At 39.3% G+C, this 23142-nt stretch overlaps 3 protein-coding genes across 4 annotated transcripts in view; 1 reads left to right on the top strand and 2 right to left on the bottom strand.

Moving 5' to 3' along the window:
* Window positions 1–5581: 5581 nt before the first annotated feature.
* Window positions 5582–9518, top strand: LOC112574240 (GTPase IMAP family member 4-like). Its single transcript, XM_025255164.1, has 3 exons — window positions 5582–5681; window positions 6938–7102; window positions 8017–9518. Exons 2-3 carry the CDS (start codon window positions 6938–6940, stop codon window positions 8620–8622), a joined length of 771 nt encoding a protein of 256 aa, XP_025110949.1. The 5' UTR covers window positions 5582–5681; the 3' UTR covers window positions 8623–9518.
* Window positions 9519–13294: 3776 nt separating this feature from the next.
* Window positions 13295–17832, bottom strand: LOC112573980 (GTPase IMAP family member 4-like). The gene is made up of 7 exons (XM_025254737.1): window positions 17812–17832; window positions 17525–17566; window positions 16827–16996; window positions 16536–16676; window positions 16091–16196; window positions 14037–14194; window positions 13295–13879 (listed from the first exon to the last, which is right to left on the bottom strand). Exons 2-7 carry the CDS (start codon window positions 17532–17534, stop codon window positions 13628–13630), a joined length of 837 nt encoding a protein of 278 aa, XP_025110522.1. The 5' UTR covers window positions 17535–17566; window positions 17812–17832; the 3' UTR covers window positions 13295–13627.
* A 997-nt stretch (window positions 17833–18829) lies between these two features.
* LOC112574371 (GTPase IMAP family member 4-like) overlaps window positions 18830–23142 on the bottom strand; it is a 46852-nt gene continuing 42539 nt past the window's right edge. Inside the window, exons 1-5 of one of the 2 annotated variants that reach the window (XM_025255398.1) lie at window positions 22063–22444; window positions 21756–21806; window positions 20874–21022; window positions 20130–20459; window positions 18830–19648 (exon numbers count right to left, since the gene is read on the bottom strand). In XM_025255398.1, coding sequence (XP_025111183.1) covers window positions 19487–19648; window positions 20130–20459; window positions 20874–21022; window positions 21756–21789 — 675 coding nt within the window. In that variant the 5' untranslated portion in view covers window positions 21790–21806; window positions 22063–22444 and the 3' untranslated portion in view covers window positions 18830–19486. Of the gene's footprint in view, window positions 19649–20129; window positions 20460–20873; window positions 21023–21755; window positions 21807–22062; window positions 22445–23142 lie in introns of those variants that run through there. The other variant, XM_025255399.1, reaches the window with a different exon arrangement.

Genomic DNA, 23142 nt, shown 5'->3' with positions numbered 1-23142 from the left:
TAGCTGCAGATCTGCTTGGTAGGGATGACAGACTCTTCACAGAAGGTGATGTAAGAGGTGATTGTGTCTGCCAGACAGTCCAGGTCGTCTCCACAGGTAGTGAAGAACAGATCCCAGTCAGTGACCTCTAGGCAGTCTCTGAGCAGCTCAGTTGCTTCATTTGTCCAGGTCCTAATACATAGTGTTGTCGGCTTTTCACGTTTAAGGAGCTGTCTGTATGTGGGTAGCAGATGAACAATGTTGTGGTCCGATCTGCCCAGCGGCGGCCGGCACTTGGAAACATAAGCGGCCGGCACATTACCGAAACACCTGTCTAGCGTTCTGTCGAGGCGGGTGGGACACGTGACGTATTGATGGAGACAGGGGAGCAGCTTACAGACATCACAGCGGTTGAAGTCACCGAGCAAAAACACAGGCTGATCAACTGATCTTGTTGTCGCTCGATTATATGTGTCTGCAATGTGCTCAGCTGCAAGGTTGAAGTCTGGGCCGGGCACATAGACGAGGACCACAGTGATTTGGCCGAATTCACGAGGTAAATAATGCGGCCTGAAGGACACTGTCAGTATCTCATAATGGGGGGTACTAGTCTGTTCTCGTACTGTGTAGTTCGTGGCCCATTTCTCATTTGCAAGCATACACAAGCCTCCCCCTACATGCTTGTTTGTCGCTTGTGCATTCCTGTCAAATCGAATCGTTGTGTATCCTTCAAGTCCGAATGTCTCCTCCTCTGTTAGCCATGTTTCAGTGAAACAGAAGAGATCACAACGTCGGTAGTCTCCATCGAATTTAATGAGCGCAGAGAGCTCATCCTGCTTGTTGTGGAGAGACCGCACATTCGACAGGGTGATGGCTGGCAGTGGATGTCGGCACCCTCTCCTCTTCAGTCTGTGTCTGACTCCTCCTCTAGATCCTCTCTTTTTTCTTTGCCCGCCCTGTGTCGGAATGTCACTGAAATTCACAACAGGGGCCTGTGTGGCCTTCTGCCGCAGCGATAGCAGAAAGTTTCGACTGTAGATCAGCATGACTGTGTCGCCACTCTAACCCATCGAAGTGTGAAAGTCTGCCGTACAGGCACACACGCATAGACTACACTGCTCCACTCACAGGCACACACGCATAGACTACACTGCTCATAGCACGATCATGGCAGATCTATCGCCGATTCAACTAGGTATTGGGATTGTAATAGATCTGCTTGGTAGGGACGATACTCAGTCACTGAAGGGAGTGTTGTAAACAGCCAGATAGTCCCGATTGGCCGCACATGTAGTCCGTTTCAGTCCGTTTCTGACTATCTATAGATCTAACCAACGGTCACAAAATGGACGCGGTTTGGTAAAAGAAATTTATCCCGTACAGGGACACTCACACGCAGCAATACGGTGCTCCTCACAGTCAGACGTATTAATAATCAATTATTATTATTTTCCTCGCTTTCGTGTTCAAGAAAACTTGTGTTACTCCGTCGTTCCCGTTACGATCCTTGTTACGTGTTTCTTTAAGATAGTACGCTGACTGAGTAAAATCAGTTTATATTATTATAAGTCAACATGATGACAAGCGATGCTAACATCCTTGAAACAACCAGACAAGAATCAGCAAACACGTAGAACCACTAGTCTTATGAAAAGAGGTTGAGAGACCAGTATGTAATCTAAAGGGGGAAAAATCCGTTGGTGTGGACAAACTTTTCAGCTAAGATGCTCAAACAAGGTTGTAGTCTCAATGCTCTGTGAGCAAAAAGAAATGACCGAAAAAATAGACGCATTCGCAAGTCATAACCTCTTTAAAGAAAAGAAACAACAATGCGGAAAGTATAGAAAAGCTATCCTAGTTATCGGCCCAAGTAAAGTAATGCTAAAAGCAATCAACAACTCCTCTGAAGAACGGCTAGAAGAAACCACAGGCTGCTTGCAGACCATAAAGAAGCACAGATAAACAGAATTTTAACTGTCTCATTCTTGTAGAAAACATCTTCATCAGTGGAACCTCTGTGACATATGTACAGACTTTGTAAAGGCTTTTGACACAGTCTGGTACAAGAAGCTTAGGTACGTCATTCGAAAACTAGATATTTAAGATGAGATTTTTGCATCAAAGAACTACATAAGAGCTCAAGCAGCGCTGTACTAGTAAAGAACAGTATTGGACATTTCTTTGAAACAAGAAACTCCATCAGTAGGAGTCCGGTAAGGTTGCTGTAGTGTTTTGAGAAAATTGATGGAAAGCCGATATTCAGGCTGCATTTTGAAAACGACATTGACCTGAGTTAGTGACACAAACCGAACCTACACAATGACAGACAGTTTGACCGCATGAGGAATGAAAAGCTGACAAACTGGTGGTCACTGGCAGCGGCAAAGCCGATATCTACACGAACGGAACACGGGTAGACAAGGTAAACAACTTTAAGTACCTAGAGACCACCTTCTCAAAGATGGCAGCTTTACAACATATTTCAATCAGGACTGCAACAGCAATTTCAGCAATCCAGTGTAGCCACGTCAGGTGACTACGATGAAGTATGACACATACAAGTGCTTCGTAGTACCAGTCCTGCTTGCAGAATGTGGAAGGTAGACTGCTTCGTGATACCGACAAAAGAATTCAGGCATTTGTGAACGTGTTCCTGTGAAATCTGTTCCGTATCTCGCAAAGGAAACATAAAACTAATTACATTGCACGAAGCACGATTTCAACATTCCTAGAAGACATAAAGGCCTTCTATAAATCAAGCGACGTGAGCTGCTCTGGTTCGTCCGCGACCACGCACGACATCCTGTGAACCGTCTTTCAAGATACCTTTGAAGGTGACCGATTCCAAAGTTGTAAGAAGAAAAGACGGCTTGCAGAACCTTTGTACCAATGCTAATAGCAGACGTGAGTGGTGAACCTTATCATAAGACTTGCTTATACGTGTTTCCCTCAAAGACCGTTACTAGTATGGGACGAACGAAAGAATGAGGGATGCTAAATTTTTATCTTTAACCAAGCATACTGGTTTTACTGTGATGTCTCATTCATCTCTAGACAAGTTTTTTTCTAGCGTCTAAAGAGGTACATATCATTAGTTAACGCAATATTAGTCCGATCCGGTAAAACTTTTTCAATAAGACTTCCTGCATCCTCGTCTGTTTGTTTTGTTTAAATATCTCTATTTCTCTGCTGTAGTTATCTGCTCGCCAGATGCCTTTTCTATCCCTAAATAAACTCCAGCATGTTCAAATTGTGAGTACGACTCAAACTCTAAGCATGCAATCGACATAAAAAAAACTTTTCTCTTCATTCTCCACTACTTTCATGTAAAGGCTCGTATAAAATAATTATAAATTTGATTCACTCTGATTTAAGTTATTTTTATTTCTCTGATATTCTACCTCGTCCGATTCCCGTACCTGCCCACCCCTGGCTTAGAGCATAACCCTAGTGATGTGGTAGAATCAAACAAACAGATATTTAATAATATATTACTGTGTGATAAAGTATCCTTATTAGTGACGAGGGCTTCTGGTTTTATTAGAATTAAAAACTAGACGTACACTTAAATACTTTAGTGCAAATATAGTAAACCATTAAACCATTAGTCTCCATACGATCATACGATAAAATGCAAAATACCTTTCTTCGAGGTAATAAGATTAAGTATAAAGAGTTTCATTCTAGTGTACATACTGTGTTCAACTGATGTTTTTAGGTCTTATTCTATCATTATCTATAAAACGTAAATAATAAAACACTTCAGTCAACTAAATGCAATGTTTCATATACTTATTGGTACCCTCTGCAAAGTGAACAGCACAGGGCTAAACGCCTCACCTTGTGTTAGTTCACATGGGCATTCAACGCAAGCAGTCAAATCTATATCAGCTCAAACTCTTCATTGACACTATTGTTTACTCTATAAAGGAATGCACTAATATCACGTTTCAATTCTGAGAGGGTAGGTCATGTGACTGCCGTGTCCAGAACGTGTTGCAGTTCTGAGTACAAAAGATCAAAAGCGCGATGTACAAGTGTCTATAACTAGAACACTGTAAAGTCGTGACTCACTGAGAGAAAGACAGATGTAAACAATATATACGAGTAACATCAAAATGACACCAAATGCCCAACGTGCTACACAAAGGTAAAGAAAAAGAGACATCAATTATTCGTTGTCTGTCTCTCTGTCGTCTTCACTTGTGTACTAAATGAGTGATCAATGAAAGTGGAAATATTTTGTAAAGTTATAGTCACCACAGGTTTAATCCCTACCCTTCCTTTAGTTATCGAGCATCTTGCTTAGAGACAACAGCATGCACATACATGTCAAACTGGCGACAACACGTTTGTTCACAGGTAACCCTGATAACATATCTAGCCATACCATCGGCTGTCTTTTTGTTCCTAATCACACCCCAGTGGAGCATAGGGCGGACTATCGGCTGTAGCTATTATCATACTGATACAATCCAGATTTCTAGTTATGACCTCTTTCTACACAGACCGTTTGACTGTAGTCGTATTTCTGAAAAACGGCAAAGGGTAATGACTTAGATTTGGGGAAATAAGCTCTTATCTGAAATTTAATTATCATAAAAAACAGAACAGCACCTCTAGATCGTTCAGATGGACTGGTGGAAATAGTGTAGAGCACAGAGAAAGAATGAAAGAGCTGTTTTTCTTGTTTTTCGTGCATTGCTATTTAACCCCGTTAGATACTCTTGGTGCTAAATGGTTGTTGGAAACAGTCCCTTTGGAAGGAACCATCAACTACTAACGTTTTTACTAGACTGTTTCAGCTTTGCTATATACGGAAGTTACATTCGATTACAATGTTTGCCCCTAGTGTATCTCTCTTAAAATTCGACCATATCACAAAGATTTCAGAAATGGATTGCTGCTGTGATTATGAAACGCTATCTTTTAATTAAGTAAAATGTTTTTATGTTCCTTCTTAAACATAATTAAACTGTTCAGACGTTTTCGTATTCGGAATTGCTTAATCATCTTTCTTAGAGCAAATGCTGCTCCATTGATTAGTAGGGACCCAATATTTCTCCAATCAATGAAGAACAGGAATATGTGCGAGTGTGTTTATATGTATTAATGTGCAGACTTATGTGTATACAATCCTATAAAATATTTCCTCGCCTGGATGACTCGTACTGCTGCCAGCATCAAAGCATTTACTTAAACAGTTTCTGGAAAATCCTATTAACGTGTCCAAAGGTGTATACAGAACGGAGTTTAAAAGGAAGAAACAAATAAAATAATGAGTGAGCACGAACTTGTATTACTGAACTGCTCGCAGACGATTTTTTTCCATCTGACTACTAAAACGAGGCTGGTGTATACAAAGTTTCCGGTTTAGTCACATTCATTGTTTAGGCTCGCCGAGACTAACAGCAGAGAGCTTCGCAAGAGGCTAAGCGTTGGTCTCGGCAGACAGACAGCAATCCACGTGTACACTTCCGTGATGTGTGCCTGCTACTGCGGCTGTCGGCTATCTCTCTTTTCCTTTCTCTCTCTCTCTCCCTATTACATATGCTAATGAGGGCGGAGCTGCATGACAAGCAGTCTCACTAAAACATCCTAACAGTGTTGTACTCGGGTCACAGACGGTCTTTGCCTCAAGCTTTTCAGACTTCGTATCTTCCAAACAACCCTATAATCGCCAAGAGACAGTGATTTAAAAGGTATGTTTTCTCATTTGTTGTGCATAATTACATTATAATATATATTTAAATATATCTAAAAACTGACGTGATTAATAGCATACTTATTTCTTGTTCTGATAAACTAGGTTCATAATTACCGTGTTTATTATAATATATTTTTGATGGTTTGCTTGAGCAGCAAACAGCATGTTTACTCAGTTTAAGCGAGTATTCATTTTAAGAAAAAAAAATTGAGCTTGCTATGAAAACTAGCCTGTATTTACTACTTCTGAAGATGATGCCAATGATATTTTTGTTAAAAGAAAATCGAATCTCTTTTGTTTAGTATAGGGTATCTAAGTTTTCAGATAGCAAGATCTGATTTCGAAAAAAGTAATATAGATATTCAGCGCTAGTTATTATTTTTTTGGACTATTAATTTCTTGTAATTTGATTTTAATTTTAAATTTTGATTTTGATGCTACTGTCAAATTTAGAACTTTCACTTTATCACAGTCAGTGTATTTATACGGTACACGGACTTTTCGCCGCCGGACGATTCGGCGCGGGGCACTTCATTTCGGCATTTCACGCGAGACCTTTAGCCGAAGTCAAGTGTGGGACGCCCCTTAGCTCACACATTTCTCTCGCCATTGTATCAATGTTTTTTCTCAAAGCTGTTGCGCATAATCTGTGACAATCAAAGTGAACTGTGTGTGAAGTCTGTGTGTAAAATTTGTTTGAAATAAAGAATTATTGTGTAATCTAGTAGTTACTTTCATTCTTTGAGAAGTAAGTAAGCTCTCTCTCTCTCTCTCTGACATAATGCGGCGAAACGCCGGTCGGCAAAACGTCCGACGCCGAAACGTCCGGCGGCGAAAGGTCCGAACACGATTTATGCATGGTGTCCGTGTTTGTACTCCTGATACCTCCATAATGTGACAGTACATCTTCGACAACCGAAGTCACAGTGAAGGGAGACAACCAAAATATGGCGTGTTGCTAAGTGTGTGTGTGTCGTTGCTCAGTTGCTCGCTTTTTCTCCCCTCCTCCTTTTCTTTTCCTTTAATTGCGTTGTTAAAACGAATATGTATGCTAATTTGGTAGCTATCGAGTAATCGGTGTGGATTTTATTTGAGAACACACACACCTACAAACGCACACAGACAAACGCCACGATCAATTCATTTTAAGATTAATATGACCATGAATCTAAGCGATCCCACGAACATGGTGTACACACACTGCGCCACAGCGAGTCAGAAAGAGAGAAACTTTGTATCTGCTTTTTTCAGATGTCAGCTTACCGCATTCTGCTGATAGGTAAGACCGGAAATGGAAAGAGCACTACGGGCAACACCATTCTTGGAGAGACGTTTTTTGATCCACAGTGTGGAATGAGCTCAGTGACTGGCGAGTGTAAATGGAAGAAGGTCTCCAGATGTGGCTACGACATTGAGGTTCTCTCATTTTTTCAGTGTGCAAAAACTAATAAAACGCGGGATTTAAAAAGACATCATAATTTTACCTTACAACAGATTGCAAAAAATTCCAAACAAAGACAGTACAGGCTTCTAAGAACCACATACAATACTGTTTTACCTCGCAATAAAGCTTTAACTAGTGTTAAGATTTTTCATAGGGTGTCACGACACCGCTAGTGTCTCTCGTTTACACTCTTTCCAGCACACCAGTGGGTCCGACAATTGCGCGCTCTTTCACTCTCATAAAAAAATGATTCGCCTGTACGAGTCTGCCAAAGATAATATAAAATAAATATAATGAAAACACACAGTCACCCAACACAAAGGCTCTTCTTTCACAACTACAAAATCCACATTTACTATGAATGTTCACTGTCTTGGCAATGACATTTCGACTAACACAACCACCTAAAAAAATTCTAGTCGATCTCCTACATTCTAGTGAGGCACAGTGTCTAGGGCTAGGCCATGGCTCTCTACTCTGAATGCTCCGTCCACCTCCGTGTCCCAGCCGCTCTCTCCCTCTCCAGTCACACCTTTTCTTTCTTTCTTCTTTAATCAAACAGGCACGCATTCCAGAAACTCCAATCCCTCAAAGCTTTCGCCCGCACACGTGCACTCAGTACTAGTAGTCTGACTAGGTCCCTGACACAGGGGTTAAGTGTTCTGAGCTGGATATTGAAATATTCCAGAATCGTAGCTTGTATTCACCATTATCTCTTTCCATTTCGTTTGCTACATATTTCTTCTCACTTTTGTATTTTCCATCCCTTTCTGTAGTTTATATGTCACTTCTGTAAAGTGCAGTAAACCAATAACCTGAAAGGCGCAATTAAATGCTTATTGCTGTTAATACATATCTTTAGTTATTTGCCTAAATGGTGTTACAGGTAACTGATACACCAGGGGTTTGTGACACTAATCGACCTGAAGGTGAAGTGGAAACGGAGATCGCCAAGAGTGTAGCGACCATGGTGCCGGGACCTGACGCCATCTGCTTTGTAATCAGAGGATCGAGTCGCTTTACAAAAGAGGAAATACAAGCGTATGAAAATTTAAAAACTGTTTTTGGCCAGGAGATGACTAAATACCTTATTCTTGTCGTAACCGCAGTCACTCAAAAGGATTTCCAAGAAAAATTGCAGAAGAATGAAAAGACTTTTCCTTCTGATTTTTTAAAACTGCTAAAAGAAGCTGGCAACCGTTTTGTCTGCTTCAGCGAGGATCTCACAAACCCATCCTCCACGGATGAGGAAGCGAAAAGACTGCTGCAACGTGTGGTCGACCTTAAAACTCGGAATAATGGGTCCTATTACTCAAACCATCTTGTCAAAAATTTCAACCAAATAATTACAAAAGAGGCCGAGAAGACTGGCCACTCCGTAGAAGAGATTAAAGAAGAGTTAGTTTCAGGTAAGAATCCCGGACTCTTAGCGAAGTTATATCATTTTATACCCAGATTCTTGAGAGATAACATGTACTGTGCTGTTATGTAATATGCATATTTGTCCGCTCTTCAGCAGAACTGAGTATGAATCAGAGGACATGAGCAGGGCTAAAATGGCCACCATCTATTAATGCTCTTCTCTATAGCTCGCTCGGTGATCATCTGACTTTTTTTACGGCTATTGGTGTGCTTACTGTTCTCAATATTTTGTTTCCATCCCTTTAGCCTCTTTGTGTTATGCAGTTTACAGCCTGTAATTCTTCCTTTGATTTTTGTATTACTATTTTGCTTTATAGCAATGAGCTCGCTTCTATGCGGCAAAGTGTGTTGCTAAATATGCTATTGATTGTGAAAAAGTTCATTTCTTACTTACTAATATTTCCAGTAATATTTGTAAGTATTTATGGCATAGAGTAAATTTTGCTTTAATTATTAAGGTCTCCAGACACACTAATTTTAAAACTAGAATCGTAAGAAAATCGGTTCTATTGTAAATCTGTAAGAGATTAAAAATAGAACTATGTTCCTCATATCCGGGTGGTTGTGTTCCTTTAAATATCTCAAGGGAAATGAAATTACTAAATACAAGACAAGGAAGACCAAACGACGTAGTATATGGCAAACATATCCTGTAGTGTTGGTTGTAATTTCAATATGAATAAAGCTGTATGTAAAAGCAAGCATATTGTTAAAAAAAGTTCTTTGTCACAATCTTGTCATACATTCTTTTGTAATATCTCATATAACTATAACTAGCAAAAATTTGTGGTTGTACAACATTGTGGTATGTTCCTACTTGTAATCATGCCACAATTTTTATAACATATTGTTCTTTCATTAATACATACCATGTAACGTGTTTACAAATGCTGCAATGTTCTTGCTTACTTTAGCTATTTTGTATCGACAGGGTTGTCCATGGGACATATTTTTCTATCCCGTCCCATCCCGTCCCATGCCAATTTATGCCTGTCCCATCCCGTCCCATCCCACGGGATGTTTCCCATGGGATTCCCATGGTATTAACAATCCTATGGACAACACTGAAAACCACTTTTCGGCTTTTGTTCTATAATTCCTGCTACTTCACATACAATAGATGATTCAGAGGAAAGATTTAAATCCTTGATGAATGAAATAACAGTAAATTTATTTTGCAATATCAAGTATCGACTACCATGGGAAATACAAATGTGTGCTGTCCCATCCCATCCCATCCCATGGGACGTTTCCCATGGGATTCCCATTCCTATGGACAACACTGTGTATCGACATTAAGAAACATAGATGTTTTAGAACCTACAGGGTATCGAAAACAGTGAACCCTGCGTGGCATTTCTTTGCTTTGATTCCTTGGGTAGTTTTTCTATCAGAATGTGTAAACGAACTGATCAGACATTAGAAAGCAGACTTTTGTTTCGTCTGTGGTTTTCCGGTTCCCTTGTAGCTTGTCGAAATAAAGATGAAATAATATACACAATAAACTGTCATTGGTGCAAACTTCTTAAAAGCCTGAATGTTCAGCTTACACAGTACTTAGACCTAATAGGCACAAAATTAAACTTCCGGTCTTCTCAATGCATTCATGCATTTATACATGTATACATTCATATATACATTCTTACAGATATATTTTGTCCTCCTCCCGTCTTGCAAGACGATAAAAAGTTAGTTTGATGAACTGCAGCGTTTGTTGTGGCTGTACATAGGAAGTTTGGAGCGGAGGTTCTATTGCAGGTTTCTATACTGTCCTTTGATGTGTTCGAGTCTTTCATCTTTAAACTTCCTTTCTTGTTACCTCAGTTCCTGGTTGTCGTTAGACTTCATTCCGCAGGAGTAAACTATCAATCTGTCTAGAGAGCTTTCATGTCGTCCTTAAAGCTATCTTTTAATTGCAGTGGTGTCTAACCACTCTCATTGACTTTATTACTCTAGAATGAGATTGCACGAAGAAAACAATGTCGAGCCACCTGAGGTGTCACTGGTCGATCTCTGGTCCTCGTGATGCCCACCTCTCTCCTCCCACAGCAGCGAAAATTGGACCTTAACTGACATAATGGTATGGGATAGATGCCAAGTTTATTTTCGAGAGTTGTATGTACATGACCATTGCGCAATTTTCTCGAGCAAGAAATAAATTCTAGTGAATATAACAACATTAATACGTTGTCTACAAGATCACCTTCCAGTACTGTCCTTTTTCAAGCGACCAATTGTCATGCCAACAGACGCATCACTAAAAGCGCAATGGTGTCCCATAGCCTACTTCATGGGATTAGCTCACCAAGTCTTGTATACGTCTTGTGAAAGGTGGAACCAAGTCGTGTTGTTTATTTAATTACTTCTACTGATAAATAAAGGACATTCATCTTCTAGAAAATTTATTGTGTGGAGTTTTTCCGCCAAAAACAAGAGAAGCACTTCAACCAGTACCACTGTCGACTTCACAAACCATCAGCTTACGAGATTATATTAAGATAAAATACTACAACACACCAGTCATTGTTGTCATCCCGGATGATTTAACGAAGAGTAAGCCCAGACTTACTTTGATTTGGATGAATGGATCACAAGTTCACAAGATGTAAACCTTTCGTTTGAATTGACACTCCCTTTTTTACTGAAGCTTTAGACCAATATGTTCATGTAACGTAAACTGTTTACATATTTCCTAACAAGTGATATAGGGAGGTACACTATAGAGTACCGATGAGTAGTAATTGGGTAACAGATATTACTATGCACACTATGATCGGCCGTTTCAGAATAAAACTGATGTTCTGAGATTGCCATATGCAAAAGGTATTGTATATGCAGCTTATAAGGATGGATATTGGTGTGGTTAATCTGGTCTGAGTCAGGTAAATATCGCTCTGTGTTGATGCCGATGGTGCAGAAGCTATTGTATAGTGCTCTATCAATTTCTTACCTTTCCTACATTTCGTATCATCAGTCATACCTTTACGTACCAGTGGTGGTACTCGTACCACAGTTTTAAAACCGGGATTCTAGCCAGTAAGAAGAAGGGACATCGCTCATAATATACAAATCTATGGTGATAAGATAATAATTATCACGCTCCATACAAGCAACTGGTTTCATAAAAGAACCACGAGGGGTTATCTAAACCTTAATTCTAAAGCATCTCTTAATAGTGAACAGATAAATCTTTGCTCTCTTTCCTGAGAAACAAGTCTTTGTTTAGTGCATTGGCTTTCCTCAGAAACCTTGGGATGGAGCATGGTACAGGGGTGACCCAGGTAAGTACACCTGATAACCCAGCAGCCATGTTTTCTTGGCAGTGTTGAGCTGACAGACTCAAAGGCGGACCCGAATCAATGTCCCCGTCCCCTGGGCTGCTGAGTGGTGGTTGGAAAAGGGGGAAAGATTGGTTGGGGGGATAACAGCGTTGAGGCGAACTGGAGGATTGACAGGTCGTTGTGACCCAGGAACGAGCAGATACGAGATGGTCGCACAGCAACAAATGCTGGGGCTGGGGTAAAATACATTTGGGGTATAAAATGGTCGGGTGGGACAATAGGGAGAGCACCGTATTGGTTTAATTCTCTGGACGCCAGATAAAAAAAAAATATCGGCGTCAAGGCCTAACAAAGCTTCATCATCGTCTAGGTGTTAACAACGCCCTCGCTTGCAAAAATCTTAAAATAGACTAAAATGAGAAGACATCCATGGTGCTAAGATAATAATTATAACGATTTATACAGATAACAGATTTTTAAAAAAACAAGCAGAAAGAGACTGCAGACTGAAGGATGAAGTGTACTGAGAAGGGTTTCAAGTCCTGTAGTTATCTCTATCTCTTTCCTGAGAAACAAATCTCTGAGTGATGCTCTACTCAGAAACCTCTGTGTGGAGCCTGCCAGAGGTCAAATGACTTCACGTGCTCCTGCACGTTCATTTCTGAGAATAAGGTTCACTGTGTTGTTTGTGCAGTTTGGGATTTATTTATTTGTTTGTTGTTTGCTCCTAACTCCATTTGTGCCAAACAGACATCGGGTATGAAGCTGGGACATAAAAAAAAACAATCAGTGTACTAGTTCTTCGTTTTTGAGAAATAAAAACACCTGTAGCGGATTGTCGAAGAACCGTTTGACAGTGTACTTGTGAATTCGGTCGCATTAAATTCACTCCACATTTACACCATATCTGATTAGCAATTCATGATATCACACTTATTACAAAAAAGTAATTATTCGCCCTGTGTTAGCAACTAAATAGCAGATGCTGGTAAAAGGTATTGTACCTCTGTAGATATCGGTGTAACATACAGAGACCTTTCTCTTTAACCGTCGCACTTTAAAATATTGTTGATCAACGCTCAATACCTCTGTTATTGTTTTCAAATCTCTAGTACTAGAATGCAATAATAATAAAAAGAAATTTTAATAACACGATGTGCAGACAGGAAGACAACGATTGACATCAAAATTGTGGACGAATAAAGTTGTATTGTATTGTATTGTAAAACAGCAATAAATTATCGCAGTTAGTGTTGAATGTTGAGAGGGACATGATTTAATGTAGGAAGACAGCATAGTTTGTAAGCTGGATTTAAACATATATTTACAGCTCGGAAAACACAAAACACAACAAGTGCTTTTACTTATTTGATGTAATGTTTAATTCTCCAGGGAAATTTCTGGACGACAACTTCAAGGAAATTTGAAAAGCCAGTCGATAGACAGTTCTCACTCAAGTGGTGTTACACATATCTTGTGTTGACATGTATATAAAATAATAGACTTATTTGCATATCCCTGGGCTCTCCTTACCTTAGGATTCCCATGACTGAAATATTACTAAATATTACTATATTACTAATATTACTAAATAAAACGTCCTACAAATCACATTTAGACACCTTTATTCAGTGATGCTTGCAAAGAAAACATAGTCCACAAGGAAGAAGAAATAAAGACTGTGATAGAGATAATACATTAAAAAGGGAATTTCTTTGCTTGTTATTGGTGTACACCTCGCCAATAGCGATGGCATATCATGGTGAGAAAAAGACGAATGAAGGGCATGCAGAATTACATAAGTGAGCAGGACTTCCACTTTTTGCTCGGATCTTTGAAGAAGCTTTTAACTTTGCTGATAAAAGAGTCGATGAGACTGCGGTCCACTTCGCCTTGTGAAATCAAATTTCTTGTCTCCCTGATCGCTTCCAGTCTTGTCGTGCTGTGTTCGCTCATTCGCTTTTGAACTGCATCTTCAAAAATTTTGTTTACTTCTTCGCAGAGATGATGTTTGAAGAATGTTCCATTCTTACTCTTTACCAGAGACTACAGGACAGAAATAAAGATTTAAATCATTAATAAATCGTCAAACAACATCAAAAGAAGCTTGTGGGTGTGTGAGGGGTGGATGGGTGTGAACTGGCTTCATGACATTCTAAGATAAAGCTTCTTGCCATGAATTAATAGTTAAAGTACTACTTACACTGATAATATCCCAGAGTTCCCGGGCTTGATTATTTCTGTCCTCGAGCAAAGCTTTGTTGTCCACGGCAAAACTCCTTTGGGAACAGTCTGAGAGGATCTGCTGAAGGTTCTTCGGGGCACTTTTTAGGATTTCCTTGAGAACCGTCTGCCTCTCAGCTTAAAGTAAATTCATTAGCATTAACTATGTAAATGTAAAATGTTTTGAAGGATGTATCTAACTTGGTATTGATGATAGTGTTGAAGGGCTGTGACACAAATAACTTAAAGGCGCTGATCTAGGAATATTAAAAAGTGGTAATTAAATAAAATTAACTGCAGAACGCTAACCTCAGAATAAAACAAAAAGCTTTAAAATATCGATGATTAAATATCACAAATGTCTTCAACTTACAAAAGAATCGTGACAATTATAAAACATTCTATGGCTATGAAAAACCTTGATATTGCAGTTCATGATATCTTCTGATACACGAAGCACGTTTTTTTGTATTTTATGGATCTTGTTGAATGTTGAAAACATTTATTTACAGTTTTAGAAACAATGTATTTCGAATAATTTCCTGGTATCAAAAGGTGAAGGTAATTTTGAAATCACGAGTTAACCGAAAAGAAAAAGAAGAAGCGAATACAGCAGACGTTGCCTGTTGGTGAGATCGACTTCCCACAGAGCAGTGGTCAGCCCTTAGACCAACGGCAGCCAGAAATGGATGTCCAATATGAGACTGCACCATCGAAAGGAGAAAACAACATGTGTCAGTGCGTACTCTTTGGGGCAAAGGGAGAGAAACCTGTGGTAATTCATTGTCAGATTTTGTGTCCATATGCACATGGCACCACAAATAAACAGAACCCTTATAGGTAAGAAAAAAGGTACAAAGCTGAAAAAAGATGTGTAACCGATAAATGTCATTCTGGTCACCCATGTACATCGCGCACACAAGAACACGTTGACATGGGGAAAGCCTAAGTGGGGAGTACCCATGGAGAACGTGTCTCAGATGACTGTATATTTGGATACAGTCAAATCTCCCTACTATGCCACCTACCGGGACCGAGCAAAAGTGGCATAGTAGCGAGAGTGGCATAGTAGAGAGGGTTCGTAAAAACGGCTTTATTTGCTCAAGTTACTCGTCAGTCCAAAGCAGGGGTGGGCAATTAATTTTCCCAAGGGGCCGCATGAGAAATTGGGATGGTTTTAGAGGGCCGGACTAATATAGTTAACTCAGTTTTACCCAATACTGTATGTATAGTATATATATACTGGCGGGCCGGTCAGAAACAGGAGGCCTTTGCCCAGGTCTGGTCCAAAGCTCTCAAGAATCGTCGGCTTCGCTAGCTGTCTCCTCTCATTCTCCCCCTCACCTCTTCATCCTCCACCCCTCCCAACCACATCCGCGCACCTGCATCCTGTCGCTAGTCGACTCCCTCACACCTTCCCTCTGTCACGTGGCTGTCACAAAACATTGCCAGCTTCCACCCTCCCTGTGTGCGTGCTATGTTCCATCCACCTAACTGCGATGTCCCACACTACCATACAGTATAGTAATCGAGCACTGCGCGGAATTTCACAACTTGTGTCTTTTAACAATCACACAAAAGTGGCATAGTAGCGAGAGTCGGTGGTGGCATAGTAAATTTTTTTTTACATTGAATTTATAGTCGGGACCGAGCAAAAGTGGCATAATACCGAGAGTGGCATAGTAGCGAGATTTGACTGTATTATCTATGGGCCAACGTTAAGCACACCGTGTGATGACTTGGGATACAAGAAAGTTATGTTTGGAGCAGATTAATCTCTGATCGTGAAGTAAAGGAAATGGTACTCAACTGGCTTCAAGATCAGCCGTAAAACATCGTCTTTGCTTAGTTGAACTGTTTAACGAAGGTCTCATCTTGCAACTCCTCAGTAACAAGACCATTTACTAGCATGGATCATTAGTTTCTACGTGGGGCGATTACTAGATAATACTGGAAACAGACAAGAAACTTAAACCCAGAATTATATGTGTGTGCGTGCATGCATGTGTTTAATACAAATATTGCCACTTTTACCTGGGTTGGAAGTGAGTCCGTCTATACCAACAAAAACGACAATGGAATGCTTGCAGACATCTGAGCCAAACAAGAGTTTGAAGGTACAAAAAGCTTCATATTCTTCCTAGAAATCAGCAAATAAAACAAAAATAATTATTTTGATGGTACAACGTTTGCAGGTACATCCATGACAAAATAGTACTTTCATTTCCAGAACATGCACTAGGTTTCTGACAGAAGGAGCTTTTAGCATATACTTCAGTTAGCCTTTCTGATTTTTGTACCGCCTCTACAATGGTCTACCTTTTATAAATTTAAAAATATATGTTTGACATAATTTATGTTAGCTGCAGGATACTTATAAGTCTTATCACTTGTATATATGTACAGGGGCATCTTGTTGTCTTGTCTACTGCAGGTTTTCTCATCAAAGGATTCCTGAATTAGTAACCAGTGTACAAACCTCGGTAAATCGACGATCACATCGTAAGACCATGAGGACCACGTGGGGCCCAGGACCAGTGATGGCGATGCTTTTAGCCACTTCTCGCAGCACTTCCTCCTCCGGTCTGTGGGTGTCACACAGGCCAGGTGTGTCTGTTACCTGCAAAGTGACAAAATGTTACTTAATGTAAAGTGTTAAAATAAACAGGGTGAAAGACGTTGTAAACATCAAATACGTAGAATTTAAATTTTACCGAAAGTATTTGTAGCTGCCTTTTTGTACGTTTTGTGTCCGGAGTCTTTCACGTACCTGAAGAATTTTGCCATCAATTTCTGTGTCAGCATTTTGGCAAAATTCAGTTCCGGAGGAAAGGCCTCGGCTGATTTCAAAGGCTTCACGACCCAGTAAAGTGTTGGCAAGGGAGCTCTTGCCAGCACCTGTCTTACCCAAAAGGACTACTCGGATTTCTTCAATGTGACCTTGTATAGCGTACAAAAATCATAAATTTATTGATTTTGTAAGATTATTTATGATACCAATAACAAATTCTTCGAATATATTAAGACAATATTTTTGCAATAATTGTATTTGACTAATAGGGCGCTATCATTTTCCCTTCTGTCTGTTTGACTTTCGCCCTAACCCAGCCTAAAACTTAAGGTTAAGCCCAAGGGAACCTTTGAATCTTTCCTTCATCTGCTTTTGGTTTATGACAAAAGATAGGAAGTTTCCCCAATTTTTATACACACACACACGCGCGCGTACACAGTCATGTGTGTATAAGTAGTGGAGACCAGTTTAGGCTGCTACACATGTAATAATAATGATACAAAACTAAACTTTTTTATAGAGTAAACTTTCACTTTTTATAGGCTCTAGGTATTACTGCTGCAATCAGCTGAACACGTTAAAGTTATGCTCTGGTACACATTAACGGATAAAGCATAATACATACATATGGCTAAGAATTATGTACATGTAAGTATTGAAGACAAATGTATAGAAACCTGCAGACATCTCAAAGTTTCTCAGAGTCCTTGTATCTCTCTCTGAAAGTTAAAAACGAAAGCACCATAACACTCAAGAGATTTTATTCCTTTGTTTGTGAATTAGCATATTCATAATTGATCTTATATGCTACTAATCGAGACGTACATAGAAATAGGAAAAAAGCGAATAAGCGTTGGACTACATGTAAACACCATCAACTTTTATTAAAACATACTCACGACCTCTGAGTATAACATGCAATGCTGAGTACACAGTAACAGAGATACCGTCAGTAGACACCCACCTGCGCAAGCCACGAAGTGACGTCACCTCGCCGGTTAACCCTGTCAGGTGCCCCGCCCCTTTCCGTAAATATCAAGTGTTTTGCATAAACACCTGGAGATCAGGACCGTTAAGTAGCGTAGTAAAGGTGGCTTGCTTTGTCTGTAACCAGGTGATCGATTTAATGAAATCAAATCTTGTCTCACACCCACCCACATCTCTCCGCCTCTCACACCAGTTCACGGAGTTGACCTTCAGCCTTTGCCCCTCAGTAATAAATCACCTTCGCAGTTCTCTACCTCGGGCAGTATTCACTAAGCGAGGATAAATCGATGTCCTAGGGAAATCCGATATAAGCATCTTGTTTCAGTAGTTATAAAAGTGTGTCCAGAGTCCACGGATACCCCTACTATCGTAGTTATAACAAACGCAAATATACCTCGGGGGTAAAGTAACAACCAAGCAGTTTAAAGGGAATGATGGAGGAGGGATCAATTTATAGTATTTATTAAAACACATTTCTTTTCTCGGTTTCTCTAGTTATCTAGTAATAACAGCTCTCTTCTCAGCTTTCTTTCTTTCTTTGAGTTTAGGACAGGTAATAAAGTTAACACTGGTTTGTTTTCCATGATTGCTTTTCTCCCTGTATTGTACCTTGTGTTATCTTTGATGCAGACCAGAAACTATTTTATTCCTTTTCGCCTATCAGTTAAGAAGGGTCAGGTCTATGCATGCATGCTTATTCCGACTAACACAATGTACAGTATCTCTCCACATTTATCTAATCTGCAATAATTAAATAAATGGGTTGAGTGTTGTGTCGATGCAGTTATCTTTTCACAGGCCGCTAAATCCTAAAACTTACCGCGTGTACCCCTCATGTACACTACAGTACACACCAGTATCAAGTCTGTAGTCTACTAATTGTATTACTGCTATACAAAAATTCATACAATACAAGAACACACACATTTTGAAGAAAGATTTGAACCCCATGGAATAAAAGTCAAAATAACACATTTTACTGAATACGTGTTTATTACGAATTATTTGTCATATGTGTATACATATATATAATAACAAAACAAACAAATGATAGATTATACATTAGGTTTCAACGATATCTATATATAAAAAGTCAAGGAAACATCAAAACATTACAGGCAAGTCGGGTGATATTATTAGAGCTGTTGTAAAGTTAGAATATTAAATGTCCAAGTAGCTGCACCAACAATAAAAGTAAGATGTTATCAGAGGTAAGGCATGATAGAAACTGATCGAAGCAAAGAATTTCTCTTTCTTCCTAACAAGTAACTGTTTTATTCAGTGCTGTGTTGGTATAGGGCTTTTCTCCAGATACTAGTCTCTGCAAGACCTAAGCCCGCGAGATTTTACTCACAAGACAAAGTAGGAGCCACACGAGGACTCCATAATAATGAAGTCTTATCGCCAAAAACAAGAACAGTTTTGATTTTATATATTCACGTCGAGTTTGCATTAGTCTATTCCGTTCCAGAACGATAATTTCTGTAAAATCTCCTAAATCAACAGAAGTATTTCTACATGTTACTATTTTTAGCAGGCTTTGATTTTTGCAAAAGGTAGTTTTGTCCTACAATTAATGTAGTAAAACTTATTAGCCTAGAAATACTACTTAATGCAATAACTTTAATAGATAACTGTTTAGTAAAACTGTCTTAGGGTATGATACAAACCCACACTATTACGAAAATAACAACCAGGACAACCAAAATGAGCACCTGGGGTTGAGTAATTGGAAAATCTGCAGACTTCATATCAAGACGCTGAATGACTTTCAACAACTGCCCTACTTGCTGTGCCATCTCACTTCCTCGAGCCTGAATTAAGAAAAACACACAAACACACATATCGTATTAATTCTCAATCCGGCAATATTTTCCATCAGAAGAATCGTCCCCGAAAGTTGATAGCGTTGCAACTCTGGGGCAACTAGTAACTAGTTATACAATAATACGAAATGAAGAGTTTGGATTGTCGTTTTTTAAATCGTCATGTTGAACAATTCTTGAGAAAAGGAAAAGCTTTGTTTTTGGAGGTTTTGTGCAATGAACATGAATGTGTCGAAAATGTAATATCATACACGTATTCAGCGAAAGGCAAGGTGTGAAAGGCTTATGTAAGGATTTGGGGGGGGGGGGAAATAAGTTTTAATATCGTGTACTTGTTCCCTTAAAGATAAACTTTAAAGAATCTCCGAAATGAAGCTCTACGATTATAATATATATTAAAACTTTTCTTGATAGACATGTCTATAAATATCATATCCATAGACACAAGACTTAAGGACCAATAACTTACCATATTGTTGAAGAGAACGTATCGACCTCCAGCATCAGCCAGGACATTGCGCAGTTCCCAGCAAACTGTCTTCAGCTCCTCTTGAATGTTCCTGTCTTGTCTGTCTCCAAACGTGAAGACCACCACCAGGCGGCCTGTGAATGAGTTGTCCCCCCATACTTTCTTGATTTTCTTGTAGATGTCGTATTCTTCCGCCGTGTAGCGCACGTCACACCTCACCGCCAGCAAGATGGCGTAGGGACCTTCAACCGCTGACTTCCACCGAGAGACCTCATCTTTGATTTCGGTATCACTGAGGTTTAAGTTAACTGGATCTGGGGTGTCCAGTATCTGTGTGAAATATGTAATTTTGTGCAGAGGCCTTTATATTTGCATATATTTTAGGAAATATTTTATATTTAAGAAATAATAGACGTCGTAAGAAGTATTTTAAATTTGGTGATTTAATCTAAGCGCCCACAAGATCGCAATATTTTGTTTCAAATGGCTAGTTAGTCTAGGTATTGAGTGTAAACTATCGTATAAATGTTTTTGTGGTTATAAAAGTTGGAAAAGAGATGATAAAGTATTATTCATTAGACGTAACCCTGTGCATTCCTCATATCCATAGTGAGAATAGTAACTTATATCTCAAACTGAGCGGAAGTACATATTTCATACAGAGTATATTTTATATTCGTTTACCTGGTTGGTCCGGATGACATGTAATGCAACAGAGACAATAACTTATAATTACGAAGGTACCATAATCTGTTGTCCATTGACAACGCCAACTGCCTTGCCATGACGAACGGTCGTTGATCTCATGCTTCTTGCTACCAGAAACTCTTCTCTTCCCAGAACAGAGTTTGCCAGCAAACTTTTTCCATTTCCAGTTTTTCCAATGATAAACACTTCAAAGGAATAAAGCATATATGTTAAAAGACTAGTGGGTCTTATTGGGTTTTTTTTAATGATGGGGAAAAAACTTAGTGAATTACCCTTTCCTCAGAATTGGGTGAAATTGCGATTCTTTTCGTGATAGACATGCCTATAAATATCAACATGAAAAGAAAGGTCAACAACACAGATGTCAGGATTAAACGTGGATAGTCTTTATTATCATGTACTCTCTAATGAAAGATTATAGACTATATGTTAACCATAAAGTCGATACAAACGTGATGTCAACAGTTTAGTTATTTCTGTGCATGATGTTTGTATTTCAAGATGGAAAGAAGGAGGTCTTCCCCTCTATTTGTAGAAATAGTGTCTTGCGCTGAGATTAACCCAAGTAGAAAACAGTAACTCAATAGACCTTCAATTGACAAGGGAGATATACTCTATACTTTCATGACTCGTTGAATGAAAAAAAATCCTTAGATCAATTTGTTAAAATTATGACACGTGCAACCGGGAAAAAAATGATAAAAATGTATGTATATAATTTTTTTTCTTGATTTCAGCTACTCCTAACAATTAACAAACAAATAAAGCAATTTTCTACGACAAAATCTTTCCCTATTTTAAACACTGCTTTTGATTTATCAGTTTTGTAAAGCTTTCGCAAAGCATGATAATTGCCCTGTACTGTTATTTAACAAGTAATGTTTAACACCATAGTTTAAGTCGTGTGATAACACCTACCTTTAATGGTGGTTGACATTTTGGAGAGTGACATTCTTCAGAAATTTGAAACTGAAAACGTAAATAGAACGCAATGCACTGCTAACTTTCTGGCAAGAAATATAAATAGCTTACAATAATTCAAGACATTTATAAATAAATTTCTTTAAAGCACGGTGCAATAAAAGCTATTAAAATAGTGAAGATAACGAATTGAGAGCCTACTGGTCATAAAGAAAATGATTTGTACAGAAGTTTGCCTTTTCTAGTCACGGCGTGGGTGAAAGGTCCAGCCCCCGTCAATCTACTTGAAGTATAAAACAAGTACCTCTCAACTGATGTGTAGACAGGTCAGGTAGAACCCTCCAGGCACATGTCCAGGTAGTCCTTCCCAAACACGACTCTTCTTCACATGTAAACAAATAACAACTTACAGTGCTGCTTATCCCTCCCCCGACTCCTCTTTGAATCTGTTAGTCTCTGGTAAGTGACTGAAATGTAGGTGGACTCTGACAATGTAAAGATAGCACACTAGCACACTACAGACATGGGAATGGAACGAAGGTGGAAACACTTCTACAGTGTGCAGTTAAGTGAAGGTCAGAGTACTTTTTATAGACTGCTTCGAAAAACGTTTGCTTCGATCCAGTTTCTTGAAAATGAATGATGTCCTAATCTCTTGCAGTTTCTGGTAAATATAATGTTAACACACATACACATGCACGCACGCACGAACACTTAGACAGATGCAGCTAGTCTATAGCTTTATTGAAATCAGTGCGGCTGTTGTCACAGCGGGTATGAGTGACGCTGTCTGTCATCCCAACAAGCTCCGCCCTCAACAGCTTCACGCTCGCGCCGCCAGGGTTAAAGGTAGTGCACGCACACGGCGACAACAAGTGTTCTTCGCAGCAACTTACCGCAAAAGTTTCGGGACAATATTTCAAATTTTCAGAAAAGCAAGTGGTGATAGAACATGTAAGGTGACATCACTTATTTGTATTTCCGGTGTGACTATAGACAGTGTTACCTTGAAGATAACTGTGGTTGTTATTTGATGGGGAAGTTGGCTCCGTACTACGTCGCAGTTCTGACGTCCTTAGGACATGACACAACGGCTTAGGCCCTTTATGAATGTAAATGTTCGACCCTACTGATAGGTATGATGATATTTAATAGCATAATCATCATTATGATCAATGTTTAAGAGTGGTCACACAATAATATTACAATCAAATATTCCCAAATTTCTCTGCGGTGTTCCAAAACGAGAAGTTCGTCCACTTTGTATGTTTTCAGCACAGTTCACCTTGTGTCTATCTCTTCTTTCTCTTGCAGCTGTTCATTACAGATAAAAGGTTTTCAAAGAGAGTACTCTGTGTAATTCTGTCATACCTGCACAATAGTG

The sequence above is a fragment of the Pomacea canaliculata genome, linkage group LG10 (assembly GCF_003073045.1).
Source record: "Pomacea canaliculata isolate SZHN2017 linkage group LG10, ASM307304v1, whole genome shotgun sequence".
Lineage (NCBI taxonomy): Eukaryota > Metazoa > Mollusca > Gastropoda > Architaenioglossa > Ampullariidae > Pomacea > Pomacea canaliculata.
Note: the sequence above shows the minus strand (reverse complement) of the source record. Positions and strands in the feature narration are given on the sequence as shown.

Excerpts from the sequence above, each read along its gene's own strand:
- LOC112574240 (XM_025255164.1), top strand. The coding sequence starts at position 6,938 with ATGTCAGCTTACCGCATTCTGCTGATAGGTAAGACCGGAAATGGAAAG. Across the intron at positions 7,103-8,016 it reads GATGTGGCTACGACATTGAG|GTAACTGATACACCAGGGGT; the intron begins GTTCTCTCATTT and ends ATGGTGTTACAG.
- LOC112573980 (XM_025254737.1), bottom strand. Across the intron at positions 16,677-16,826 it reads TTGATGGCAAAATTCTTCAG|GTAACAGACACACCTGGCCT; the intron begins GTACGTGAAAGA and ends GTCACTTTGCAG. Across the intron at positions 13,880-14,036 it reads AACTCTGGGATATTATCAGT|TCTCTGGTAAAGAGTAAGAA; the intron begins GTAAGTAGTACT and ends TCTGTCCTGTAG.